Genomic DNA, 25,982 nt, shown 5'->3' on the forward strand with positions numbered 1-25,982 from the left:
AATGAGATGGAACTCAGGAGGATGGGTAAAAATCTTGATTCAGTCTCTGTGCCAATAAATATCAGCATAAGGTTCTTGGAGAACTTTAGCAGCAAACATTAAACTAAAAATTGAAACAAAGCTGGTGAGTATGTGGTTAAACAGCTCAGTGATTTTTAAAAAATATCTAGGTAATTGTTTACATCTTTGGGTGATCAAAAGTCTTTGTTGTCTTATCTCTCTCCCTGATGCCTATAAATGGAATTCCTCCAAAATTAGTGTCTCCCATAGTGTCCCTGTTGTACTTTCAGTTCTCAGAATGAGCATGCAGTGTTCATTTCCAAAGATTATGAAGGCAAATGGAACCCATAGGGAGGGAATTATATTAGAGATTGTTAAATGAAGGTGGAAATGGGCTATAATTTACATCAGTCTGTACTATGGATGGCAGTTGATATTTTAAAACAATTCTGCACTGCAAGTCTCAGGACTTTCCATCAATTTGAATCTTTACTCAAGATGCTGCAGAACACTTGACAAAGGCAGGCATGGCAGCCATCACTATGAAGAAACATGAGGAAAGTCCAAGTTCCATTAAAATCAATTCCGAAATTCCCTTTGGATCCTGTCAGGATTCTGCATGGAAATGGGAGTATCGGTTTCAAGAGTGACATTATCGTGCAGTCAGAACAGATCAGATAAACAGAAATTTATAGTGGTGAGGTTATGCATTGGACTCAGTGATCCTTCTAGGTCCCTTCCAACTTGTCATCTGTGATTATATGTATATATATATACACACATATACATAATATTACAGCAATTCTAGTACTTTTATCCTCCTGCTACAAAAATGGCAATGGTAGATTAAAATCTCCAGTAGAGAGCATAAATGGCAGATCCCTGATGTAACTGAAAAGCAGTCTTCAAGTTGTTCATCAGGAAATTCCTTTATGAAGCTCATATGAATAGTTCTAAATGTGTTACATCAAAGTTATTTTTCTAATATGTTGTTGTTATAAAAAAAATCATGATCTAACTGAATATTTATAATCCCAGAAATGGGAGAAAATATTGTTTGGGATAAAGTTTAGAATATATTTAAAATTAAGAAATTGGTCTAATCTAAGAATAAATCATACCATTGAAAATGGTAAACAGAATCTTTAAATGATGTTTTTTCCTTGCCAGGATGTGATGGATTTTGTTTTTTCTGCTGTGACACCAAAAATGTCGATTTTAGAATGCATGTACATCAAACAAGCTATTGACCTCCTACAGGTAGATATGGCATTCCTCTTTTCTTTCTCTGATTCTCTTATTTGTGCTGGGTCATTGTTCAAGGAGAGCAGAAGTTACATATTGCATCTGCTTTGCAGGGCTTACTGTCTGACCGAGATGAGAAGCAGCTCAGTGAGAAACATCTTGCTCGCTTGTTCATTTTCGCTGTGATGTGGTCAGCCGGAGCTCTTTTGGAACCAGATGACAAGCTGAAAATGGAGCTGTTCCTGCGGAAGCACTCTGCAGTGAAAGAACTACCAGCTGTGAATGGAGAAGAAACCATGTTTGAATTTGGTATCGATTCCTGTGGCCAGTGGGAGCACTGGTCAAAGAAGGTTTGTATGCTGCAACATGCTAAGCTTTCTAAATGAGTATACAAGATGTATTTGCTAAGAGGCATATTATTTTATTATTTCAAACCCTACATAACTTGGTTAGGAAGACTAATCCTTTCAAATACTTGAGAGTTTCTTTTTTGAAATATGTTTTTCTTTTCTCCATAAATATCTTTGACAGAGAATAGAAACATGCATTTGAAATAGCTTTGGAAGTGAAACAGAAGTGATCTTAGCTTTGTCTGCTGTCTATCGCCCTACTGTTTAAGAACTCCAAGCAACAAAAAGGTTTTTTTGTGTACTAGAGAATAGTGGAATGAAAATATCCTGTTAGTCTAACACCCTTTTAGAAAAGCTTGGGAAGGCACTGATTGATTATAAATGGATGCTTGGCTTTCAGGAAGAAAAATTTTGCTAATGTAAATTTTATGAAGTACATTTGCTTTTGTGTTCTGATGCAAAGTGATTCTGTGGGCAGGTACAAATTCTCAGAACTTCATGCGTTTCTTTCTTATGCAGGTCCCTGAATATATTTATCCTAAAGATTCAGTACCAGAATATACTTCCATCCTAGTTCCAAATGTAGACAGTGTTCGAACAGACTTTCTAATGCACACTATCATGAGGCAAGGAAAAGCTGTTCTGCTAATTGGGGAACAGGGAACTGCAAAAACGGTTATGATTAAGGTAGGTGGAATGGAAAAACATATGTAATATATTTGTATGATAACATTACAGTAATTCACATTGGCACAAATGTTAAATTGAAATCTAAGAGTAGTTTGATTTTTCTTCAGATTACATACTAGCATTCATACTGAGGCCTTTTGCCAGTACTCACACGGACTACAAGCAAAAAAACCCAAAGTATCTAGGTTTTAATATAAAGGTTTCTTTTAACTTTTGATAACTGTGGCCACAAGGTCATGTGATAAATGCTCTTTCATATGCTTTCTTTTCTTTTGAGAGGTCAAACCAAGATTTTGCTAAGAAAATATTGATCCTTGGAAGATTTTTAATTTTCCTGTGCTTTGTCAGTGGTGCCAAATGTGAACTGATCTTTTGTACACCGCTGTTGCACAGTCTTTCCTCAGAAACCAAACTGAAAAGAAAGAACTTCCTTCTTTACTCAGGGTGGTTTTCCGAGGGTAAATTTATTGTTTATTATCTGCTCTCTCAATTTCTTTACTGAAAAGGACATTATGTTCTTTAGAAGAAAATAACAGGATTATTATTAAGTTAATAAATGCATGTTTTCTGTATTATAAAATAATGCAGGTTAAACATATGTCACTTACAAATATTAATGATTTACTGCAGAAAAGTCAATAATCGAAAGGCTGAACAAACTCAGATGTCATACTAAACTTGGCATCCCTTACTCAAAAAAAAAATGTAAGAGTAATAGTTTTCAGGATGGTGTCTGTGTTTTCCAGGAGTCTGTAGACTCTTTGATCAATGAGAGGTAGCTAAATAAAACTGATCTGCTGTTGGGACAGCTGAATTTGCCATACAGGCATCTATAGCTCCACTGGAGGATTTACAGAGGTCTTGAAATTGAAAATAGCTGAAAAACACTGGCCTAAACTAACCTTTGGCTTTCTTAAAATCTGGAGCCATTTTATGCCCCCCAGCCATGTGCTTTCTGAGCCCTGACATAAAGCGAGTTGTACCCATGCCAGCATCCATTAATACTACTTTTTCAGCTTGGCTGTCGATGCCAACATGCATGCTGGTGTAATGTCAACTTCTGTTCCTGGCACCAGCTGGAGAACTATTTTAGCAGAGTGAAGAGGCGGGGTCTGGGTGGTGGTCTTGATATTCCGCATACTGGATTTTGTCCAGATACTGGCAACCTCCAGCCTTCAGCTGCCATTCCTGTCCCTAAAAATAATTGGAGCTGATTCTTGGGAGTTGCTTACCCTGAGTCTATGCTATAGAGCAGAGTATGTTCCTTACACAAGAGAGCATAATGTCAGTAGACATTTGATCTCATTTAAGGTTAGGAGTGAGTGTTATCTGCCTTCACAACTGTTCCCCTTCTGCTCTCACCTTCTGTAGAATTTTACTTTTCTACACCTTGTGGAAAAGAAATTTCCAGATTAAGCAGTTGGAGAAAGCAAAGAGGTTTTAAGATAGAACACTTAAGGTACTAATCTGAATTAATCTGAATAATCTTCAATATTAAGGTAACAGTATAAATAATTTTAAAAAAGAACTTATAATGGAATTTTAATTTGTGATCTTTATTCTCTGTACTATTAATTCACAATTTGAAAAAATCATAAATTTGATATGAATCTGATATGTCAATTGAAAATTCTCTTATTGTTTAACTAACAAAAACAATCCCATTTTACAACCTCTTTTTTTTCAAAGATAGTTCTCATTCATGTACTGTGCAATATCACAGTTCCATGTAAACATTCTGAAATGCCATCATAAGTAAAACGGATGCATGTTTTTTGAATGGTGGAGAATTCCTAGTTGCAGTGGGTTGACCTCGCCCAGCTGCAACACCCCCACCCAGCTGCTGGTTCCCTCCCTTTCCTCAGCAGCACAGGGGATGAGGTAAAGACAGGGAGATCTCAACTCACCGATTACTGTCATGGGGAAAACATTTGACTTGGGGAATGCTTTTAAAATTTATTTCGAATTAAAAATTGAATTGGTTGGTGAAAATCAAAGAGAATACAAAAAACACCCTCTCCTCACCCCCCTCTTCTTCCCAGGCTCACCTTCACTCCTTCATCCCTGACTCCTCTACCTCCTTCCCACAGAGTAGTGAATGGGGATGGGGGAATGGAGGCTATGGTCAGTACATAACAGCTCCACTCTGCCTCTCCTTTGTCCTCCCATTGCTTCCTTCTCCAACATGGGGTTCCTTCCACGAGATACAGTTCTTACCAGGGCTGAAGTTCTTTGTGTACTACTCCAGTGTAGTATTAGTATTACTCCAGTACTAGTCCAGTGTAGTACACAGGATCAGAAGTCCTGCCAGCAAACCTGCTCCAGCCTGGGCTTCTCTCTCTGTTGGTCTGCAAGTCCTTCCAGGATTTCCAGCTCAGACTCCCTACAGGGTCACAGCCTCCTTTGGGCATTCACCTGCTCCAATGTAAGGTTCTCCATGGGCTGCAGGTTGATATCTGCTCCCCTGTGGACCTCCATGGGCTGCAGGGGGACAGCCTGCCTCCCCGTGGTCTGCACCACAGGCTGCAGGGGAATCTCTGCTGGAGCACCTCCTGCCCTTCCTTCTATACTTACCTTGGTATCTGCAGGGCTGTTTCTCTCACCTTTTTTCCCACTTCTCTCTCTCAACTTCCAGGCAGCATTTTGCCCTTTCTTACACAGGCCGAGTGTCTCCAGTGGATCTGCTGGAGGTGGCTGGAACTGGCTGCATCTGGCATGAGGAACCCCTGTCCCCTGCTTGAAGGGGCTGCCCCACAGCTCCCGCTGCCAACCCCTGGGCACCTGCACCTGATACATCAGCTTTGTACAAATCGTTGGAGTGCTGAAGAGAGGTCTGAGCAGTGACCTGCACCTGCTCTATCAAGAGTACTCTACAATACAGGACTGTTGCATATACACTGCATGTGTAAACTGTCATTTGTGTGAGGTCTGAGAAAAACCTGTTTCTGAAGGTCACCTTTTCTTAAACTGCAATCACCATATCAACAAAATCAACAGTATTTTGAGGGTGTTTGGCTGTATCTTTCTTTCTGTTGTCACAGGGAGTGTATGTTTGACTGGAATTGTTCTTACAGCACTTCATCAGCAGTGGTATAGATTTATTTTTCTGAGGTACCAAAATGGTACCCTCTTATACATACAGAGCAAACCCTCTTATACAGATGAGAATTTAAATGATATTCAGCTTTGTCATCATTGCAGAAGAATCTTTAAAAAGAAACTATGTTGGAAATATGGATTTTTTAATACTATTTTTATGCCCCAGGACTTTTCCTAAACAAAATATTTTCTATGCTATATATATATATATATCCCGTGGTGTGACTCCATATTTTTATTATGAAGCCTTACGAAATACAAAGAGTGAAACTTCGTTGCTTTAGGGTATCCTCAGCAGCTGTGGAAATTGTACATATTCATAAAACTCAAGGATTCCTTTCCTTATTAAGAAAAGATTAGATAACTATCAGTAAATGTGATATAACTGGGTTTAATTTTAAACTACCGTTTCTTTACACTGCTTTATTGTAAGACGTGTTGCTGTAGAGTGAATATGAAAAAGGATTTGGTTTTTCACTTGTTCCTTGCAGTCTGCTATAATAGATCATCACTAACAGCTTGAATTTAGAAAAAGTCCTGACAATTGCTAATGCAAAGTTTTTTTGCATCTTGAGTTGGCACATATCTGCTTGTTGTAACAGTGAAGTCTATTAAAACCTTATAAATTTTAATACTTAGAAACTTTATGCAAAACATTAACGAACAGTTTGAATTTCAAGTTGCAGATGGTATATTTATCTGAAATAAACTGGGTTTTGAGATTTTGAAGTTAATAACAGGACTGAGATCTTTGCAGGGCTGCTGCACGTCTGCATCTCCTTTTGGCTGAATTCATCTGGAGTTACTGGTGCACTTTACTTTAAATTGGTTTGTCTTGCAGAATTATACAAGCAAGTATGATCCTGATGTTCACGTGACCAAACGCCTAAACTTTTCTTCTGCAACTCTACCACATATGTTCCAAAGGAGCATAGAAAGTTACATAGATAAAAGAATGGGCACCACATACGGTCCTCCATCAGGGAAGAAAATGACTGTCTTTATTGATGACATCAATATGCCTGTGATTAATGAATGGGGTGATCAGGTAAAAGGAAAACATTAACATTTGAAAATTGGTGGTCTTACCATTTTTGCAGATGGGAATACTGATCTGTGGGTTGCGAAAATGGGACAGTTTAGGAAAAAGGTATCATAATATGGGCTAGACCAGGTATGTTTACTAAAAAAAATTTCCCCAAGCCAGTTTTGGACAGGACTAATAAGCTATCATTTCTAAAAGATCAGGGACAGTGTCAAGCCACAAGTGCAATCACTGTAGCTTTTAAACCTTTTGGATTTGGTTGCATGCAGAGTGTAGAATTTTCAAACTAGCAGTTCTCAGAACCAGAGTGGGAAAGGAAGCATTTGCTACTTTGATCTGCTCTGGACTGTAAATTGCAGTTACTATTATGTAAAATCTAGGCTGGTGATGAGTCTAGAGAATGAGACTTATGAAGAGTGGCTGAGGGAATTAGGGCTGCTGAACCTCGAGTAAAGAAGGCTCAGTGGAGACATTATTGCTCTCGTCAACTACCTGGAAGGAGACTGTAGCCAGGTGGATGTTGATCTCTTCTCTCAGGCAACAAGCAATAGGAAAAGGGAAAATGGCCTCAAGTTGCAGTAGGAGAGGTTTAGATTGGATACTACGGAAAAACTTATTCACCAAAAGGGTTGTCAAGTGTTGGAATTGGCTGCCCAGGGAAGTGGTGGAGTCACCATCCCTGGAAGTACTTGAAAGGCATGTGGATGCGGCGCTTGGAGACATGGTTTAGTGGTGGATTTGGCAATGCTGAGTTAATGGCTGGACTGGATGATCTCAAAGGTTCTTTCCAACTTAAACAATTCTATGATCAGAGTTGACATTCAAGACTAGCAAACTGTCTTGAGGTATTGATACTTATAGACCTATACTCTGAAAATCTGAATTAAAAAAAAAAAAAAAATTACTGCTGAGAAAAAGGAACTTTCCTTCTTCCAGTATAGCTCTGTAATCCTGCTCTTTCACTACCTCTATACAATTGAATGTGTGACTATACTTCGTGCTAAGTTAACCATTCTTTGTCCCTATATAAGAGCCTGTGTCAATCTGAATATATAGTCTGAATTTGAAACTTAAAGTGCTGAATTTTCTTAAATTAAAATCATGCAAATCTAGTTGAATGCCTGACTTCATGTCCACAACTACTTATCACATGATGCTTACATGTGGCCAATCCACTGCATCTGAGTGCTTGGCTGCCACACTGCATGTTGAGAACCCTGAAACATCTAACTTTTTTTTTTTTTTTTTTTTGGTGATATTGAGATCACCAATGAGATTGTAAGACAGCTGATGGAACAGAAAGGTTTCTACAGTTTGGAGAAGCCAGGAGAATTCACGCATGTGATTGACATCCAGTTTGTAGCTGCTATGATTCACCCGGGGGGAGGTCGGAATGACATCCCACAGCGCCTGAAACGCCAGTTCACCATCTACAACTGCACACTGCCTTCTAGTTCCTCTATTGATAAAATATTTCAAACAATAGCTGAAGGTTATTTCTGTGAACAACATCATTTCCCTGCAGAAATATGTAAATTGGCTTCAGCATTAGTATCTACAAGTCGAAAGGTTTGGCAAATGACAAAAGAAAAGGTAAAATTTCCTATTATTATCTATTAAGCCCTTGAAGCATCTGACCCATGCCTTTTGTACTGTTGTGTGCGTTCATATTGCATACTGTGAAGCTGTGACCAGTGTGTGTAACTACTTGCTAATGACTCTGTTCTGAATTGGTTGCTCTCAGGACCTCGTTAGCTGACTAAAAACATAATCAAATGCAGTGTCTTCTAGAGCTAATATAAGAATCACATTATATATCTATAATATAGTAAGCATAGCTGATAGGAAGACTGAGAGATTTTCTGGCCGCATAGACATCAAGAGCACAAGGAACAAGAAACAAAAAATTAGGAATCTTCTATAAAGATGTTTGGGATTCTGACAAACTTTAAAGATCTGAATTAAAGAAAAGAAGTCAAATTTGGCAGAGAGGGGATCGGTTCCAAACAAATGAAATCTGGTGCTTAGTAATTTCCAAATATTGACTTTTTCCATTTCGAACAGATTGTTAAAAATATTTAACTGAAATTCCTAAGCAAATTTGGCTTTGAAATAGACAAAAAAAAATATGTGTAGAATGAAATTTGAAAAGATTAAAATTACAGCAAAGAAATATGTGTCAAATTTGTTCATGAATGAGAAAAGTGGAGGAGAGTAGTGGAGAGATAGGGATTTGTTCAACAATATTTTCTAATCTTGAAAAGGTTGGTGAGAATTGCACAAACAACTCATTGTAGACATAAACTTGGCTTACATGGAGAAACAGAGACTTCTAGTGAAACTATTGGCTAGTCAATATTGACCAGTATATTCAACAGAAATGCTGCTTATTACTGCTAGTTAACTTCCTAAAGAGAAAACCTAAATTTTGCTAAGTTGTAAATTTTCCCCCAAATATTATTTTTTCATTTTTCTGCGCTCTTTTATTTTGTTTTCTTTTCCTCATCTACTTTGCCTTTTCCTACTGAACCTTTACTCACATGTTCTTGGAAAGGACAGAAGAGAGTATGAAAAAAGATCTGGAAGAAAGGGCAGGATCAACGCCACAGGTTAAGCAGTGCTGACATTTTTACTGTGGCCTTCAATGCCATCATTAACTAACCTGTCTTGGCTACCCTTCAGTGCATGTTCCTGGGACTTGAAGGATTCAAAGAAACTCAGATGAAATCTGTGTGAATTTAAAGAGCTGCTCATGGCTACTGTCATTTGTTCATTTTTACCGTTGCCTCTTAAATGCCAAACATGTGTTTCTGCTTTAACGCAAGAATGAAGTTTGTGAAAATTTGCATATTCACTTAATACTAAGTAGAAATATTTTTCTTTAGCAGTTATTTGAGTATAGTTTGTGACATTATTTTGTAGATGTTACCAACTCCAGCTAAATTTCATTACATCTTCAATTTACGAGACCTGAGTCGTATTTGGCAAGGAATACTTACAGTTACTTCTGACGTCTGCCAGAGCATCAGTGTTTTGGTAGCCTTGTTCCAACATGAATGCAGACGTGTTATCGCAGACAGATTCATCAGCCAAAGTGATAAAGACTGGTTTGAAGATACACTGGAAAAGGTACGCAAATTTCAGTATTTGCCACAGAAAGAGACCAATGACATATTTCGTTATTAAACCGATCTTTAATGTATTGTTGTAGATTGTTTCTGTAGAGCATGGTGAAAATCTAATTGAAGATAAGTCCACAGAATTATACTTTGTGGATTTCTTGCATGATGTCCCAGAGAATACCGGAGATGAACCTGATGATGCGGAGTTGAAGGCTCCAAAAATTTATGAGCCTATACCATCTTTGGATTATTTGGCTGAAAGATTACAGATGTTCATGCAACAGTACAATGAAACTGTCAGAGGATCAAAGATGGATTTAGTATTTTTCAAGGTATTGCTGCTTGTAATTATATTAATACGGAAAGTGCCTGGTGTTTTGTACATACAGATACATAGATCTTGTATGTTTCTATCACACTGTTTTGGAGATAGCTCAGAATGGCTAGCTTTGCATCCAGAGAGCCTTACAAATGAACTCTACAAAGCCATGCTGCCATCTCCAGCTGCCTACACTCCCAAAAATTATTCCATCTCTTTGCAGTTCCTCATCTTGTCTTCCTCATTCTTTGCAGAATTCAAAGCACAACTAGTTTGTTTATACAGTGCACGTTGTCATCTTGCTTTCCTGGAAGTTACCTTTTTCTCAAAGGTCTTGATGCATGATGCTTTCTTCAGCTTTAGACTGGGTGGTCTGGTAGGATTTTAGGGCATTTCAGATTAATTCTTGCTCTGAGATAAATATGGCAGTTGAATAAGAAATGTAGATAGTGTACTTGCATTTTAACTTTGTCAGCCTATTGAGAGAGCCTGTAAATAGCTCAGCTAAAAGGCTGGGGGAGGCCTTTCAACTCTTTCCTCTGCCCTCTAAGGGGTATGCTCTGTCAGCTCTGCCGACTACAAGCAGTGCATAAGGACATTTCTCTTTTGCTAGTCCTGCTGCCCACTGAAGTCAGGGGGAAGTCACCTGTTGATTTTGGTAAGTACAGGGCTGAGTCTTAGGCAGAGGCTCCAGAGAAGTCATCCAGCTGTTGAGAGGCAGTTACTTGGTGACATGCTTCTAACTGATTATACATTGCATTATTTTTACATGTCTTCATCCCCTTTTCTCTCTATACATAGGATGCAATCATCCATTTGATTAAAATATCACGGATTATTCGAACTCCACAAGGAAATGCGTTGTTGGTGGGTGTGGGTGGATCTGGAAAACAGAGTCTGACCAGACTAGCATCATATATTGCTGGATATGAGAGCTTTCAGATTACTTTAACGAGGTAACACAGTGCAGCATACATGGACATTTGCTCCTTAATTTACCATAGAAATAAATGTCTTGGAATCAACTTAAAGAAATGCAAACCTCTCAAACATTTCATCCCTCATTGTAAACTATATTTTTGATCAAAAGTGTCTGTGCAAATGCACAGTCTGGGTCTTTGTTTTTCTGAGTTTATGCTATTGACATAAAGTATGCCTTTCCTTGGGCATTTGAGTCTGCAATGCACCTTTCTGATATCCCAATAAAATACAATTTTGCATGGAATAAGTAACATGGAATAAATAACATGGAGTAATCATCTGGTATATGCAGCATAATAGGCAAATGCTGATAGGCCAGGGGAAATAGTAATTGTTTCTGTAGATCCTTATGTAGCCAGACTGTATTACTAAAACTGCTGTCAATGTTTTTATATTTTGTAGTGCTGAAATTGAGTAATGAATAGAAATTTGAAGGGATGTGGAATAACTACTGTCTTCCTTCTGCTTCTCTTTTGATGTAGGGTTTACTGTTGTAAGCAATAAGGACCAGCAGAGTGTATTTCACTTTGTAAACTATTTAACATGCTGAGAAATATACCTTAGAGACATATATCAGGTCTGTGAATAATGATATGAGGTTTCTGGTGAAAGGAAAGAGAAAGAGAGAGGTATCACAATCTCTTCCTGTGTCCCAGAAGCAGAAGGAAGGAACAAAGGGAACAAAATAAGGAGGGAAATAAAGTAATGAAGAGTCACAGAACAGAGTCCCTAGACTTGCAAGATTCAAAATGCATTAATAAGGAAAATATATTTCAGTCACTTAGGAAAGGTCCATTTGCTGAAGCTAACTGGAGGCAAGCTTAAAGCAGGTAGCTGAAAGTGTGTATTTAACAAGCAGATACTCAGCCTTTGTAACTTGCCACAGGAGGCTGTGAATACAGTATCAGCAGATTCATAATTGGACACTGAGAGAACAAGATGGACATACTTTATAGCATTCTTCATACAATGGCAATGAATATGGAGAGGGGAAGAACGGAATGAGCAGTGAAAAGTGGATGCAGGCTCATGTTTTCTCTCTAAGTACCATTTCACATTGCTGGTGTTAAGATTATTGAATTAGATAGACTACTATTCTGTCTCAGTAGAGAAATTCTTATCTTCTTACCAGAATACCACAAAGCACTGTAAAAACTGTAGCTGATACATGCAAACTGAAGAGCTAGATTGTTTTACAAGCTCTGCAGTGCTTCCATTAGGGGTATTTATAGAGCAGAGGTAAGATGGAGCTGGAAGAGAACTGGGACATTTTCTGTATGGCATACTGAATATAAAAAAAAGAGGCTCTCAAATAGTGAAGAATGGGTCATGCATGTATTGTAAGAATTACTTAGGACTTTGGAGAGATTCTTGGAAATAAGAGACTGGTTTCAAAGCAAAGAGGTTCCTAATTTCAGCTTTAATTAACTAAGGCCAAAATATGCCATTTTATTAACCTTACTTTGCTTCATTTTATATTGCACAATCTGAAATCTGTGTCTGAATTTGTGTGGACTTGATCTGAATCTTACCTGTGTGTACCAGCTATAAGAGGTGTAATGACAGAACATTCACGGTCTCCATTTGCGGCAGAGTTGATCAGCCCAAGTGATAAAGTTCAAACACCATTTCTGGGGCTTGGTTTTAGTTAAGCCACAAATTCAATAAAAAATCACAATAAATACCTCAGTTTTGTTTTCTCTTGTCTCTTAATGATTTCCTTTAACGTGCTCTCAGTATCTTCAGAAGATAATCCAGCTATATTTACGTAATGGTACAGGTATCAAAACCTACTTGACAATTTAATCCAGCTGTCTTAACCTACATTTCCAATAAAGAATTTACATCTGCAAGCATGGGAATGCAAAGCAGCATTATAATTACCTCAGACATAGTATTGCTCTAATTTATTTTCTGTTGTTTTCTTTTTTTTTTTTTCTTTCCTTAAGGAAGCTATTCCAGATGATAGATATTTCCTGAAATGGTCTTTAATTCTTGTTCTCTCCTTCTTTAATCATTTTCTATTCCAGAACATATGCCACCAGCAACCTTTTGGATGATCTGAAAATCTTGTACCGCACTGCTGGGCAAAAAGGAAAGGGCATTGTCTTCCTATTCACAGACAATGAAGTCAGAGACGAATCTTTTCTTGAGTACATGAACAATGTTTTGGCTTCAGGTGAAGTCTCAAATCTTTTTGCAAGAGATGAAATAGATGAAATCACACAAGATCTGATACCAGCAATGAAGAAGGAGTACCCAAGGCGTAGTCCCACTGGTGAAAATCTTTATAATTACTTTCTTGCTCGAGTTCGGAATAACCTGCATGTGGTACTTTGTTTTTCTCCTGTTGGGGAAAAATTCAGAACTCGTGCACTCAAATTTCCAGGTCTGATTTCAGGCTGTACCATGGACTGGTTCCAGCGCTGGCCTAAAGATGCTCTTGTAGCAGTTGCACAGCATTTTTTAGCTTCCTACCATATTGAGTGTACAGAGGAAGTGAAACGGAGTGTTGTTAACACCATGGGAACAATTCAAGATATTGTAGCTGAAAAGTGTGTTGAATACTTTGAACGATATAGGCGGCGGACATTTGTGACGCCAAAATCTTACCTGTCCTTCATTGGAGGCTACAAAGCTATTTACAAAGAAAAGTTTGCCAGTGTTGGATGTTTGTCTGAACGCATGAGAACAGGTAGTGTAAAATCTCTTTGATTTTTTTCTTTGTTTGTTTTTAAAGGGGTGAGAAGAATCTGAATAAAAGAACCTAAAAGTGTGGACTTAAAGTGTGAGCTCACTTTCATTTGGAAGCAGACATATGTTTTCAACTGTGTTGTGTGTGATTACAAAATATGCAGAGGTTTTGTTACAATGAACTTTATGAATGTTCAGAGTATTAGTTAGCAGTAGAAATACCTGCATGCATGCATGCAAAGGAACTACTGAGATCCTAGTTTTTGCATTTAAGCATGCTAAAAGTAAATCTGAGAGAAGGTAAGTAAATGTTCATATTCATTCCCTCTGAAAAATCTTTCAAAGAAAAGAAAAATAAAATATTACCCCTGATTAATTTTGGTGTACAACAAATGGGACATCTCACTAGTGTTTCAAAATAGGAATCTGAGTGACTTGTTTTGAATATCCCTATTGCTTCACTGTTTCTTTCTCAACAAGTTTTCCTATTGCTAAAATGGAATTTGTGGACCACAGGTCTTGCAAAACTGATGGAAGCTGAGGTTTCAGTAAATCAGCTCTCTGAAGAGTTGGCTATGAAGGAGAAAGATTTGGCTGTGGCTTCAAAAAAAGCTGATGAAGTTTTATTAGAAGTAACTATGAAAGCCCACGCTGCCGAAAAAGTGAAAATGCAGGTGCAAAAAGTAAAAGACAAGGCTCAGGCTATTGTGGATGACATTGCCATTGATAAAGCAGCAGCAGAAGAGAAGCTTGAAGCTGCAAGACCTGCACTGGAAGAAGCTGAGGCAGCCCTGCAGGTCAGAATCAAATATATTTGGAACATGCATGTAGTTAATGATTACTATTTGTAATAACATGGCTCATGCTTCTGACTTGGGGGAAAAAAAAAAAAAAGATTGCAAGAACTAGCACTGGCCTATAAAACCTTGTAGGAAAAAACCTGAAAACCAAAGAGGTGAAGAGGTAAGATGGGCAGTATTCTACTGTTGGGTAATAAAGCAGTTATTGGGTGGTACTACCTTTGAGGACTTTCTGTGTAAGTGCAGCTGAGTGACTAGCAAACCTGCAATAATTGCATTACATATACAGTTCTTCAAGAAAAACATCATTCTTTGCAACTGAGTCAATGCTTAAATAAATGAACTGTTTTCTTTTATGATTTTCAGACAATAAAACCTTCTGACATTGCAACTGTTCGCAAACTGGGTAAACCTCCTCACTTGATAATGCGGATTATGGATTGCGTGCTGCTTTTATTCCAAAGAAAAATAGATGCAGTAACGCTAGATAAAGAACGCCCAGGTGTAAAGCCATCATGGACTGAGGCTCAGAAGCTAATGAATAATTCAGGATTTCTTAACATGTTGCTTACTTTTCAGAAGGTAAGAAGTTAATAGGGACACTAATGTTCCTATAACTATCTTCAGAGTTCAAATGAAAGTACCTTTTACTGTAAAGGTAGTTTGAAACAGATGAGGCTTTCATGTACCTATAGTTGTAGATACCTTTGTGACTCTATTCCTCTTCGTTTTCATGGTTCAGTATTTTCTCCTGGGCCACACAGTTTTGATGGCAGACAGAAGTATCCCAAGCAATAGATCAAATCTTCAGAATCTTAGTGTTACATTTATTCAACCAGTTCCTGCTTCTAAGTAAGAATTTGCCTTGGAAGGGCCTACTTTTGATTTTTTAAAATGGTTCACCTTCTCCAGCATTACCAGGCCTGTTTGCCTATAAGGCGCTCTAGAACTCTGTCTCCACTTTGGTAGGGAGGTTGCAGGAAATACAGAAGAAAATGAGCATCCTGTCAGGAAAAATACTGACATATTTGGGAACTTTGGGGGTTCTTTCACTAGAAAAGTAACAAAATGAAGAATGATCGGAGAGCCTTAATATCAACTGTTAGAAAAAATAAAGCAAACATAGGTTTTTGTTTCTTCTAGGACATAACCTTGTCTTTTTCTATAGCAAGATTCACTGAACTGTGGGACAGGGAAAAATTCTCTGTAAGGAAAAAAAGAAAGATGTCACAGGTAGCTTGACCAGGTTTCAGCAAAACCTGGGTTTTCTGCGATGTTGCAGAACATACTTTTCATTTGTACACTGATTTTTTAAAAATCTATTTCGACTGTGCATTTTGCTGATCCCTTTTCTAAGCTGCTGGAGTGGTTTTGTTGTAGAGATCATTCTCACTATCCCCAAGAGCCGTTTCTCCCAGGGTGCCATATTGTTGAGGCACCATGTGGAAACTTGGACTGCTTCTGTAGACAGTTTCTTCCTGGGGCTGTCAATCTGGTCACTTTTCAAAATGCTATCTTCACTAAACAGAAAGAGGAAATGATTTTAAAGATTGCAGGGACTAATTATGCACTCCTTACTCAAACTTCTCTCTAATGAGGTTTCCAGTTTTGGGACTTATTAATAGTGTATGTATTCCTGCTGGTAGTTTGCAACACATTTAACTTTACTCAGAGGAGTCAGAACAAGTTCTGTGGGACCAAGTTCTTACAGGAAGTAATACTGATGAATGTGGTGTAGAATACTAGACTACTTCTATTCCTGATGGGGTACTTGCCATCCTGTCCTTCTGTCTTATTTCTCTTTTCTGAGTATATATGACAAGAAAGCTCATTGTGTTTGGAGTTCTGCTGCTTACTCGTTTGTGAGATTTTTATTATTTCCTATTTTTTTAGGCAATGAAAATTAGTGGATGAAATAGTTCTTTGGGTTTAAAATTTGTTTCTTAGAAGGAAAAGTGTGACATTTTCCAAGCTTTTGAACAGAGATTTAGGCCATTGCTGATTGGCCTTTTCTTCAATTTTGCCAGTTTGCTAGCTTGTAATTCTGAGTAGGAGAAAAAATAAAAAGGGAAAATGTTTGTCCAGCACTAATATACATTTTAGTAAATGATCATAATGAAAACATCACCATGGCTGATTTTCGGAATAATACAGTGAATGTCTTTGTTAGTAGAGTAACAAGAGATCAGACAAGGCAACCCTTTCTACTATGCAGAAAATAGGAAAATGGTGAATTTCTTGACAGTATGAATGGTGGTTGATTTTTAGATGCATTAAAAGAAAGGCATTAATACATTGCCAAAAAAAAAACAAAAAAAAAAAAAAAAAAAAAAAAAAAAAAAAAAAAAAAAAAAAAAAAAAAAAAGGAAGATTCTTAACACCTCTATTGTTAAGCAACCATTGTTAAACTGTATAAGCTCTTCTACTCTATTTTTCTGAAGGAGATGAATTCCATTTTCTTCTGACACTTGCATAATTATAGATTAACCATCATCATCAAAGATCTGGCTTTTCATGTTATCACCAGATTGTGAAAGGGGGATAAAAGCTGATATTAGAATAACAGCTGAAAGAAATCTCTTTTAAGGTTAAGAAAAATGGTTAGCGTCGGTGAAGTGAGTCAGTGCCTTGCAATTCCAACCTTTTCCTTCCTAAAGCTACATGTTTGACTCCCTTAGCTGTGTTCACATTGGTGCCTGTCTGATGCCGTGGTTGAGCCTGTCTGTTCCTGGAACTAGACTAGAAATAAATTAATCAGTAGTTCGCTGACTTGTTTCTGTCACTATGCTATTATGATATGCTATTCTAGTAGCTTCTAAACTAAGTCACTGAGCATTGGTGATTGGTCCTAAAGATGGGGCAAGAACATCTAGTTGAGGGGGAAGGGAAGGAAGGTACAGTGTTGTAGCTGCAGTAACTTAGATCACCTTAAATTGTGATAGAACTATGGGTACAAGTAATGTCTGTAAATCTTATGGCCAAACAGGGATATTAAATGAAAACTCAAGTCAATCTGTTGCAATGGAAGTAGTACTTATTTTCACAAATTCACAGAGAACTACTAATCTGTCCTTTATAAGAGTGAAAGACAACAGTGTTGTTCTGTTAATTTCTTCTGTAAGAACTGATAGCCCCACAATTTTAACATAAACATAAAAATGTTTCTGTGAAGCAAACCTTATTGTAAAATCCATTTTAAAAAATAATTTTTCCTTTCCATTGACTAGGACTCAATTACAGAAGAAACTGTGGAGCTCTTGCAGCCTTATTTGGATATGGAGGATTATAATCTTGAGACTGCTAAAAAAGTGTGTGGAAATGTAGCAGGTCTTTGCTCATGGACACAAGCAATGGCTTACTTCTATGGTATTAATAAAGAAGTTCTTCCTCTTAAGGTATTTCTTGTTGCTCTTTTTTTTTTCTTTTTTTTTTCTTTTTCTTTTTTTTTTTTAAGGTATGAATACAGTCAAGTGGAAAAAATGTTGTGTTATTTTGGGTAAAAAAGATCATGATTTACAAGAGATTCTTGTTTCTTCACATCCAGTTATGAAGTCAAGCATACACAGCTTAAACACGTCCAGCCAATTTTTTCCCCTTACACAGCTACCCTCTGGTACATTTGTTACTTGTGAGAACACAGTCATTTTTTCAACGGGTTCTTTATAGAGCCTGGCTAGCTGTACGTGGGAGATAATGATACTCTCTCTGCTCTGGACTTGGTGCCAGGCACTCTGGCTTCAAGAAAACTCCTCAGTCCTACTGGAAGGAGCCTACTCACTGTGCTCTTGGTAGAATCTGGGAGAGGAGAGACCATTCTTGGCACAGAACTATTCTTTAATGAATTCAGCTGGAATTCATTAGCTCTAAATCCATTCAGCTCTAAAAAAAATTTGGAGTTTCAAACTGCTACATTCAAGAGTACATAGATAATAAAGTAAGTAGCCACTGGGCACAGAATTCTGTTGTAACACTGAACTACAGTAAAAAGGATCAGCTACTGCTATCTGCATTCCTACAGATAGCTTTATTGTCTTGGAAATGTTTCATTTATGAGCATATTGGAAAAAAGGGCTTTGAATATTTATATAATGATTTATAATCATTCTTCTACAGGGATTTTTATGGCTCTTTTCTGAAGAAATACATTCAATCAGTTATGCTTCTGCTGTACTTACGTTCAGTTTCTTATTGAATAAGCCACTGTATCAATGGTATATTCAAAACTCTTGACATAATCTTTTAGTATACCTAGACAGATCTGATTCAAATTCGTTAAAAGCATATTTTTTTATTCAAGAAACTGATAGAGAAGGCTATATTTCTGTGATATATAAGTAGCTATTCCCTTTTCAAATAATGAGATGTTCACTAATGAAAACAGAATTTGAAATCTTGCTATTGAGAGCTCTAAAAGAGAGCAAGACCTAGGGGAAATAGTGGCTTTGTATGCAAATGCAACTCTGAAAGCTGAAGAAGTGCTCTTGCAGTTTTTAGTTGAATATATATGACTTTAGGACTACAAATAAATTTAACTTTGCGTTAAAGTATTTGCATTCTTGTCACACTGTAGCTGAGAAAAACCGAAACATACATTTCTTGGAAATACTGCCTATTGTCAGGTACAGTAACAGTCAGAAATATTTTTAAAATGGAAGATGATGGAGAGAGGGAGAAGGTGTTTGAAGTATGCACAAAATATTGCAGGAAGCAGTGAAGTGATGCTAAGAAAATAATTGAAAGCAAATGTACAATTAAACTGCATACAGTATTGGCACAGGCTGATTCACCCGGTGCTAAAAGCAGGTTTACTGAATGAATTAACCAAGCTGCTTTATCCTAATGGCTGTTCTAGGTTATAAATCCCCTTCAACACCTGCAAAATTGAACCAATATAATTTTTAATTGCATCTTAAGTGAGACTCAGTGCCTTGTTCACCTTAAATATGACAACCTGTAAAAACTAATTAATAGTGACTTACATTTTAGTGAATATAGTGTGCAAAAATTAACTCACTCCTAGGAATGGATACTGACATTCTTTAGATATGTGGCCTGCAGCCCAAGGGTCATTAACTAGAAATAAACACAAAAAGTATAACCAAATGCTGCCTGCAAATACAATGCTGGGTAGTTGCTTATCATACACTGGTCACTGTGTGTGTGTGACTTTCCCATAAACCTTGAGCACAACCGTGAACCATTCCTCTCTAGCTTGCTACCTAGTGAAAAACCTGCTGGATTAATCTGAGAGTTTTGAAACAGCATCTGCTATTTATCCATCAGTGGAAGAATATAACAGCAGATTGGAGAAGCCCTGACTTTTGCTGTGATTCTGTTAGCCCCCAATTAAAATACTCTGTATAAGAGTATAACTTCCCTTAGAGATGTCTCCTGTGATCTCAATTAAGTTTTCCTTAGGCCTGTTATGATGATCAAGGGAAATTTGTCTACAGTTTATAAATTCTGTTTGATATTGAGGATTCTCCCTGTCAAACTCAGTTTTAAACATGAGACTTTATTGCCTTTTCTGCTTTCACTTGTCTCCATGCTGAACCAAAAACAACAGCAGGCAATAACAGGAAATTTACACCTGAGGAAGAGGTAGTAGTCAAGGAATGCTGAAATTTGATAGTTGTCTGTTTAAATAAGTGTGTCCTTGTCAAGGTGATGCCCACTGGGCAGGAAAACAAGCATACAACTCTGAATTCAAGGCCCACAATAACTGTGGAATGAACATATACTCTGGGGGGTGAAGGGGAGGATTAGATCACCTAACAAAACAGAATGAAGTCAGGACATGTAACTGAAAAGTTTGGAAAAATACAGAAAGTCTTTCAGTGGCCAGTAGAGACTGTGAAAAACAGGTAAGAGACATGATCTCTGTGCCTTTCAAAGGTTATTTTAATTCCAAAGAATGGTCAGTGATAACAAAGAAAGTTAGGCCAAGATTTATTAATGTCACTCTTCATGGATCTATTTGCATGTGTACATAAGTTGTGCATATGTATGCATATGTACATGTAGAAGTATTTTTTTATTTTTTTTGTTTGTTTGTGTGGTTGGTTGGTGTTTTCTTTATTAGTGGGGTGAATACATTGGTTTTGTAAAGTTTGCAAAACCTGTGTATACATTTGCCTCTTTTACAATGTTTCCCTTAATAAGGGTGGATACGAATGTGCCATGATATTGAATCTCTCAGAAAGCTGATATAAAACCAGTGGAGTGTCTGTAAGGAAAATCTGCGGCAATCTAAGACAGGAGCAGTTTTGAGATTGCATTTCCGTGAAGAGGTTTCAGCCACATGCCATGTGCCCAGAACAGGACTGAAGCAAAAGGCAAAGATGATCACTCAGCACATCCCCTGAGGCTCAGGACAGAGTGACAGGGTCCAAGTGCAAGAAGCCTTCTGGCCTAGTCCAACAGCAGTGCGTGCTCAATGGACTGTAAGAGCAACAAACTTGAAAAGCTAGAGTTATTTAAACAAGAGAAGTGCTAGGAAAGCTCCAAATCTTCCTTACCTTTAGTGAACTCTGAAGTTTTTACCACTTTTTTTTTTCTTTTTTCTTTTTTTTTAATGGATTCTCCTAGTAACATTTCCTGAATTTACAGAGCAGTAGCTGCTCTTCAGAGTGATTTGGGGTTGGTCTGGGCATTCCATTCAAGAGCAGGTATAGAATTAAAGCTTTTTTTTTGTTGGACAAGTAATTTTTATTAAACTGCCTTCTTGGATCAGGGTCAGATATGCTCAGTACTTTGCAAAATTCAGTTTGCAGTGAATCACAGAGAAACTTAACGGCTATGTCAATACTAATAAATTAAATAGTACTAGTGAATTTTTCTGGGCATTGGAAAGTGATCATCTGCCTTATTAAATTGTTATAATGATCCCTAGTGTGAATTTGGTCTTGGCTAAGCAGCATTTTCTCAGCAATCTCTGGGCACCTTCCAGAAGCTAGCCTGGTCCAAGGGCCATTTCCACAAGGCTGTTTGCGTGCAATCATACTGTTTTAGAGACTAGGAGAGCTTAAAGTGACCTGTTTTATGCTAGTTAACCTCAGTGCCAGAGAAAGGTCCTGAACATGTTTCGTTTGAGTGTATAGCATGACTCTGATTACATGTTTATTTGTTCTGGTTTTATGTGGAACACAAACAGTTTAAAAGGCGCAGGATCACCTTACCACCTGCTTTGAAATCTTCTCTGAGGACAACTTGGAAGGAGGCAAAACAGCTGTTTAACTATTTAGTCTGTGGCCCTTGTTGGCACGGGTACTGCCTCCATACTTGCATCATGCAGACTGACGCAGAGAGCAGGCAGAGGCACTGGCCTATGGCAAGGAAAGGCCAAATCTGCATGTTCTAGTGTAGCCCCTAGGCATGTTCTAGTGTAGCCCCACCTCTGGGAGTGCAGGTAAGAATGTGGATCTCATGTCTAGAATTCTCATGATTCATTCACATAAAATCCATTTATTCAGGGTCTCATACTGGATCCAACTGGAACAAACTGTGAATCCCTGCTTTGCTGCGTGACTCAGAGAGATGAAATGAAGGGTGTGAATCTTGTTCACATAGCAATGCCACTAAAATTAGAAAGGCTGCAGTGGTTCTTTGGGGTTGGGAAATACACTTCCTTCCTGCCTTCTGTTGGCTGGAAATCTTTGCATGAAGCTGTTTGCAACTGTAATAGTCTTCTAGTGCAGAAGACTCTCTTTGCCAGCAGAACTTGCCTTCTGCTCTCATGGCAAAGCCCTACACAGGAAGCTGGCAGCCAAACTGTCGAGGATGTCAACACAAAAGCTGTGTTTGTACCCATATAATTTTGAAAAGTTGAGTTTGAAAAAGAAAAAAAAAGGCAACACAGGGAGAGAGCAAATAGTGATGATTTCCAAGGGTAATCTGAAACAAGTAGTCTTTCTGCCTTTGGGAATCACATAGGTTGGTCATCCTGCTATGTTAGCTGTCATTCATGTGCAACAGTTATTCATCACATGATTAAGTAACCCACAAATCAAACTAATACTAAAATGTCTCATACTTTATTATGGTTACCCTAAAATTAGCTGAGAACCTTGGTTAAATTGTCTGTAAAGTAGTTTCTTATTATAAGTCATCTTCTAGAGAACCCATAAAGCCTTAAGTAAATAATTTTTTGGTTTTTTTCCATGTTATAATACAATATATTTTTTCTTTGTATTCATCTGGAATATTTTTTCATTGTCCCTACACCTTCAAGGCTGATAGCCTTTTAGGAGCTTTTAAGAATGGGGAAATCTATTTTAGCAATCTTTTTCACATTTCTGGATAGCTTATTGCTGCACAGAAGTCTGCTTTTCATATTTACAAGACATCATTGCTCATATATATTGGGAATTCACATGCTCATCTTTTTCCATTGAAATTCACATCCTGCTGTGATAAATGTCAAGGTAAAATATGAATACACACAGCCAGGTGTAAGTTCTCTGTTGTTCCAGCTGTTCTCCCTAGGTTGTTCTTCCTGACCCTCCAAGGACCTTGTTCCCTGTGTAACCTCACTATTTGTCAGCTGGGGCTGAAACAATAGGTCATAACATTGTTTTACTCCCATTTTTAGCCCTCAGAGAATCTGAGAATGCTCTGCAGTGGGGAAGGTGGCAGCGGGGAGGTAGAAAAGGGCTAGTGCAGGGCTCTTTCTGGATCTCAGTAAGAAAGGACTGACAATAGATGGCTTAGTGAGGTAACTGCTTTAATAAGACAGAATAATAAGAGGAGTTTATAATAGATTGGATGACCAAAAGAGAGAGTATTCTCTCCATGGACAGGATCTGCTCTGCTCAGGATGCCATGGGAAAATCTATCCAGACTCTGTCTCATGCTGCTGGGCGCCCAGCATCTGAAGGGATGTAAAGTTTACTCACCATCTATATTTACCTTCTTGTCATGAATCTTTTTAAAGCAGTTATCTTACTAAGCCATTTGTTGTCAGGCCTTTCCTATTAAGATCCAGAAAGAGACCTACACTGTGTGTCTCTCTCTCTCTTTTACCTCACCCTTCTCACCTCTCCGCTGGTGCAGGACACAGTAACATTACATCAATTCTTCAAAACTCCTTTGCTGTTTAAACTTTTCGTGATAGTCCAAGATTCACTAAAAAATAACAGTAGTGGTTCTGAAATCTGCTGAGCTGAATTTGAACAAGACTCACTGATTTAACAGTATTTATCTCTAGGAGATGCTGTTCCATTTGCTCCTTGATAAACAGTGAAGTAAAAATATTTCAGCATTCTTACATGATGGAAATTTTGTGAACAGCCATTTTACTGGTTTATCTTGATTCTGAAATATCATTTTATCTCTAGGATCTGTCAACAGACAAGGTGGCTACAGTTAACTGAAACTGTGCTGACATTGCTATTCTCTAGCATATACTATCTACAAATACTTAGATTACTAATATACATATACATGGATACATGTGATTTACCTTATCCAATATACATGTATACAACATACATGTTCATAAATATTGATAATCTACTTCATGATTAGTACATGTGCACTTACCTAATTCCCTGCCCACAGACCCATCTTTTGAAATACACCAGACTTAATGCTGCTTCTTTTGATATGCCTAAATCTCAAAATACAATCTTGGCTTCTCTCTTCCCCACCCCCCCCACCCCCCCCATGCAAAGCGAGAAGAATTTGCTGATTTTAAAATATTTTGATAAGACTTAGATCTATATTTTTAGTTAAGATTTTATGTGAAAGCCCAACCCATGGTTATACTGTTCACTAAGTGTCATCCCAGAGATGTCTTGCACTGTTACTCTTCTAGTGGCATGTAATGTGAGTGTCAGATTTCATATTTGTCATAAAACAGTTTTTACAAATTCTTGGTTTCCGTCTTCATAACTCTTATAAAAGAAAAAACGTAGAAATAAGATACATGATATTTAAATAAGTTTTTAAAATATTCAGAGTAAATGGAAGCAACCTTTATCTGTAAGTGTGAATTTCATAAGAACTTTGTCAGGCTCTAATCCTTTGCAAACATATATATGGAAATACATTCTGAGTTCACAGAACATTTTTTCCCTACTGTTAGGAATATAAAAGTTAAGAGGCCACATTTAAATGACTGGTAACTTATCATGCAAATTTATATAGAGATGTGAGAAAAGTCTCTAGAGTTTTACTTTCCAGAGGAGTAAAAGATGCATTTGTTATATATTTGTTGTAGAAGTAATTAATGGAAAAAGAGAGGAGAGGAGTACTTTTTGTTATCATTATTATTATTTTATAATCAATGAGAACAATCCTAATCTTCTTTTGTACTGAGAATATATTACAGAAAACATTGCATAGTTTGCCTCATGTACCTAGTATACAGCTATTTCAAGTGTGTTGTGATTTAAAATCATTGGTCATTGTGTGATCAATAGATCATTCTGAAAATATTGAAACATTTTAAGGTTTCCTTGAAAAACTTCAATGCTATGCTTTCTTCCAGAAGTAAAAAGAAAAATCTTCTGTCATTATAAATATGTATAGTTTTTAAATGAACCCAGTACAGTACAGTATGTACCATTAAATGAATTTCATTTGCTCTTGCCAAATAATAGGAATTAACTACTCTTTACTTCTAAATGTGTGTAGGCAAATTTAGCCTTGCAAGAGGGAAGACTTGCAGCTGCCCAAATGGAACTGAATAGTGCACAAATCCAGCTGGATGAGAAGCAAATGGAACTGGATAAGGTACAAGCCATGTATGATGCTGCTATGAAAGAGAAGCAGGCCTTGCTTGATGATGCTGAGGCGTGCAGAAGGAAGATGAACAATGCCACAGCTCTGATTGAAGGATTAGGTGGAGAAAAGGTGGGTTTCCACACAAAGTAGGTGGGCAGTTTTGAGAATATTTCATAATGATCATTAACAGTGCTCGATAAATTCAAGGCATGGTGACATCTTGATATCATCTGACACTTTTTTTAGTTATGTGTATGGTTGTTTTGCTTGAAGTTAATGTATCTAACAAAGTAAAACAATCTCTAGTGTTAATTCTTCTGTATGAAGATTTATGTCATATCATATGACTCATATTAGGATATAGTTCAGATTTAAAGCCAAGGAGCCAAATTCCTTTTAGCTTTAGTAAGAAGAGGAATTAGGCTTAACCTAAATAATTGCCCTAAAATATTTATAAGAAGGATTACTCTCTTTTTCTCACCAAGTATACAAGCATACAAATTTGAAGCTTGACTAATTTCCTGAATTATAATTGAAGTTCAGACTTCTACTGGAACCTTTTACAGAATTATGGGCTGATTGTTATCCTCTGCACTGAGCTTGAAATTTACCTTTCCTATGCAGATTTTTCTGGCTTCAGCCTGAAGGTTTTCAGAGGAAGCAGGATACTCTTTTTTCCTCTCTGATCATTTGCTTTGTTAATTCCTTGGTTGATTTCACATAAAGTCAAAATTGATAAGAGGCTTGACTTCAACCACTGCATCCTGCAAGGCTAGGACTTCACCATTTGTTTGCATAGCGGCACTTCAAAATATGTCAGTCAAAAGTGTTACATGCTTTATTATACTTTTTAAGTGAATTTCTAAATTTAAGAGTGACACCAAAACAAGAAATTGCAGTGCCTTACTGTGG

The 25,982-nt window shown here is 37.4% G+C and overlaps 1 protein-coding gene across 6 annotated transcripts in view; it reads left to right on the forward strand.

The window, feature by feature from the left end:
* LOC114058971 (dynein heavy chain 5, axonemal-like) overlaps window positions 1-25,982 on the forward strand; it is a 157,743-nt gene that overhangs the window by 74,976 nt on the left and 56,785 nt on the right. For 4 of the 6 annotated variants that reach the window (XM_027886895.1, XM_027886899.1, XM_027886900.1 and 1 more), the window contains 13 exons: window positions 1,171-1,260; window positions 1,359-1,595; window positions 2,115-2,282; window positions 6,226-6,432; window positions 7,693-8,022; window positions 9,352-9,558; window positions 9,641-9,883; window positions 10,672-10,826; window positions 12,882-13,546; window positions 14,062-14,342; window positions 14,712-14,927; window positions 17,573-17,740; window positions 24,981-25,199. In XM_027886895.1, the coding sequence (XP_027742696.1) occupies window positions 1,171-1,260; window positions 1,359-1,595; window positions 2,115-2,282; window positions 6,226-6,432; window positions 7,693-8,022; window positions 9,352-9,558; window positions 9,641-9,883; window positions 10,672-10,826; window positions 12,882-13,546; window positions 14,062-14,342; window positions 14,712-14,927; window positions 17,573-17,740; window positions 24,981-25,199 (3,186 nt within the window). The remainder of the gene's footprint in view (window positions 1-1,170; window positions 1,261-1,358; window positions 1,596-2,114; window positions 2,283-6,225; window positions 6,433-7,692; window positions 8,023-9,351; window positions 9,559-9,640; window positions 9,884-10,671; window positions 10,827-12,881; window positions 13,547-14,061; window positions 14,343-14,711; window positions 14,928-17,572; window positions 17,741-24,980; window positions 25,200-25,982) is intronic. The other 2 variants (XM_027886897.1, XM_027886898.1) reach the window with 2 other exon arrangements.

This window comes from Empidonax traillii, unplaced genomic scaffold, assembly GCF_003031625.1.
Source record: "Empidonax traillii isolate 1590-97213 ecotype Southwest subspecies unplaced genomic scaffold, ASM303162v1 scaffold196:size3368384, whole genome shotgun sequence".
NCBI classification, from domain to species: Eukaryota; Metazoa; Chordata; class Aves; order Passeriformes; family Tyrannidae; genus Empidonax; species Empidonax traillii.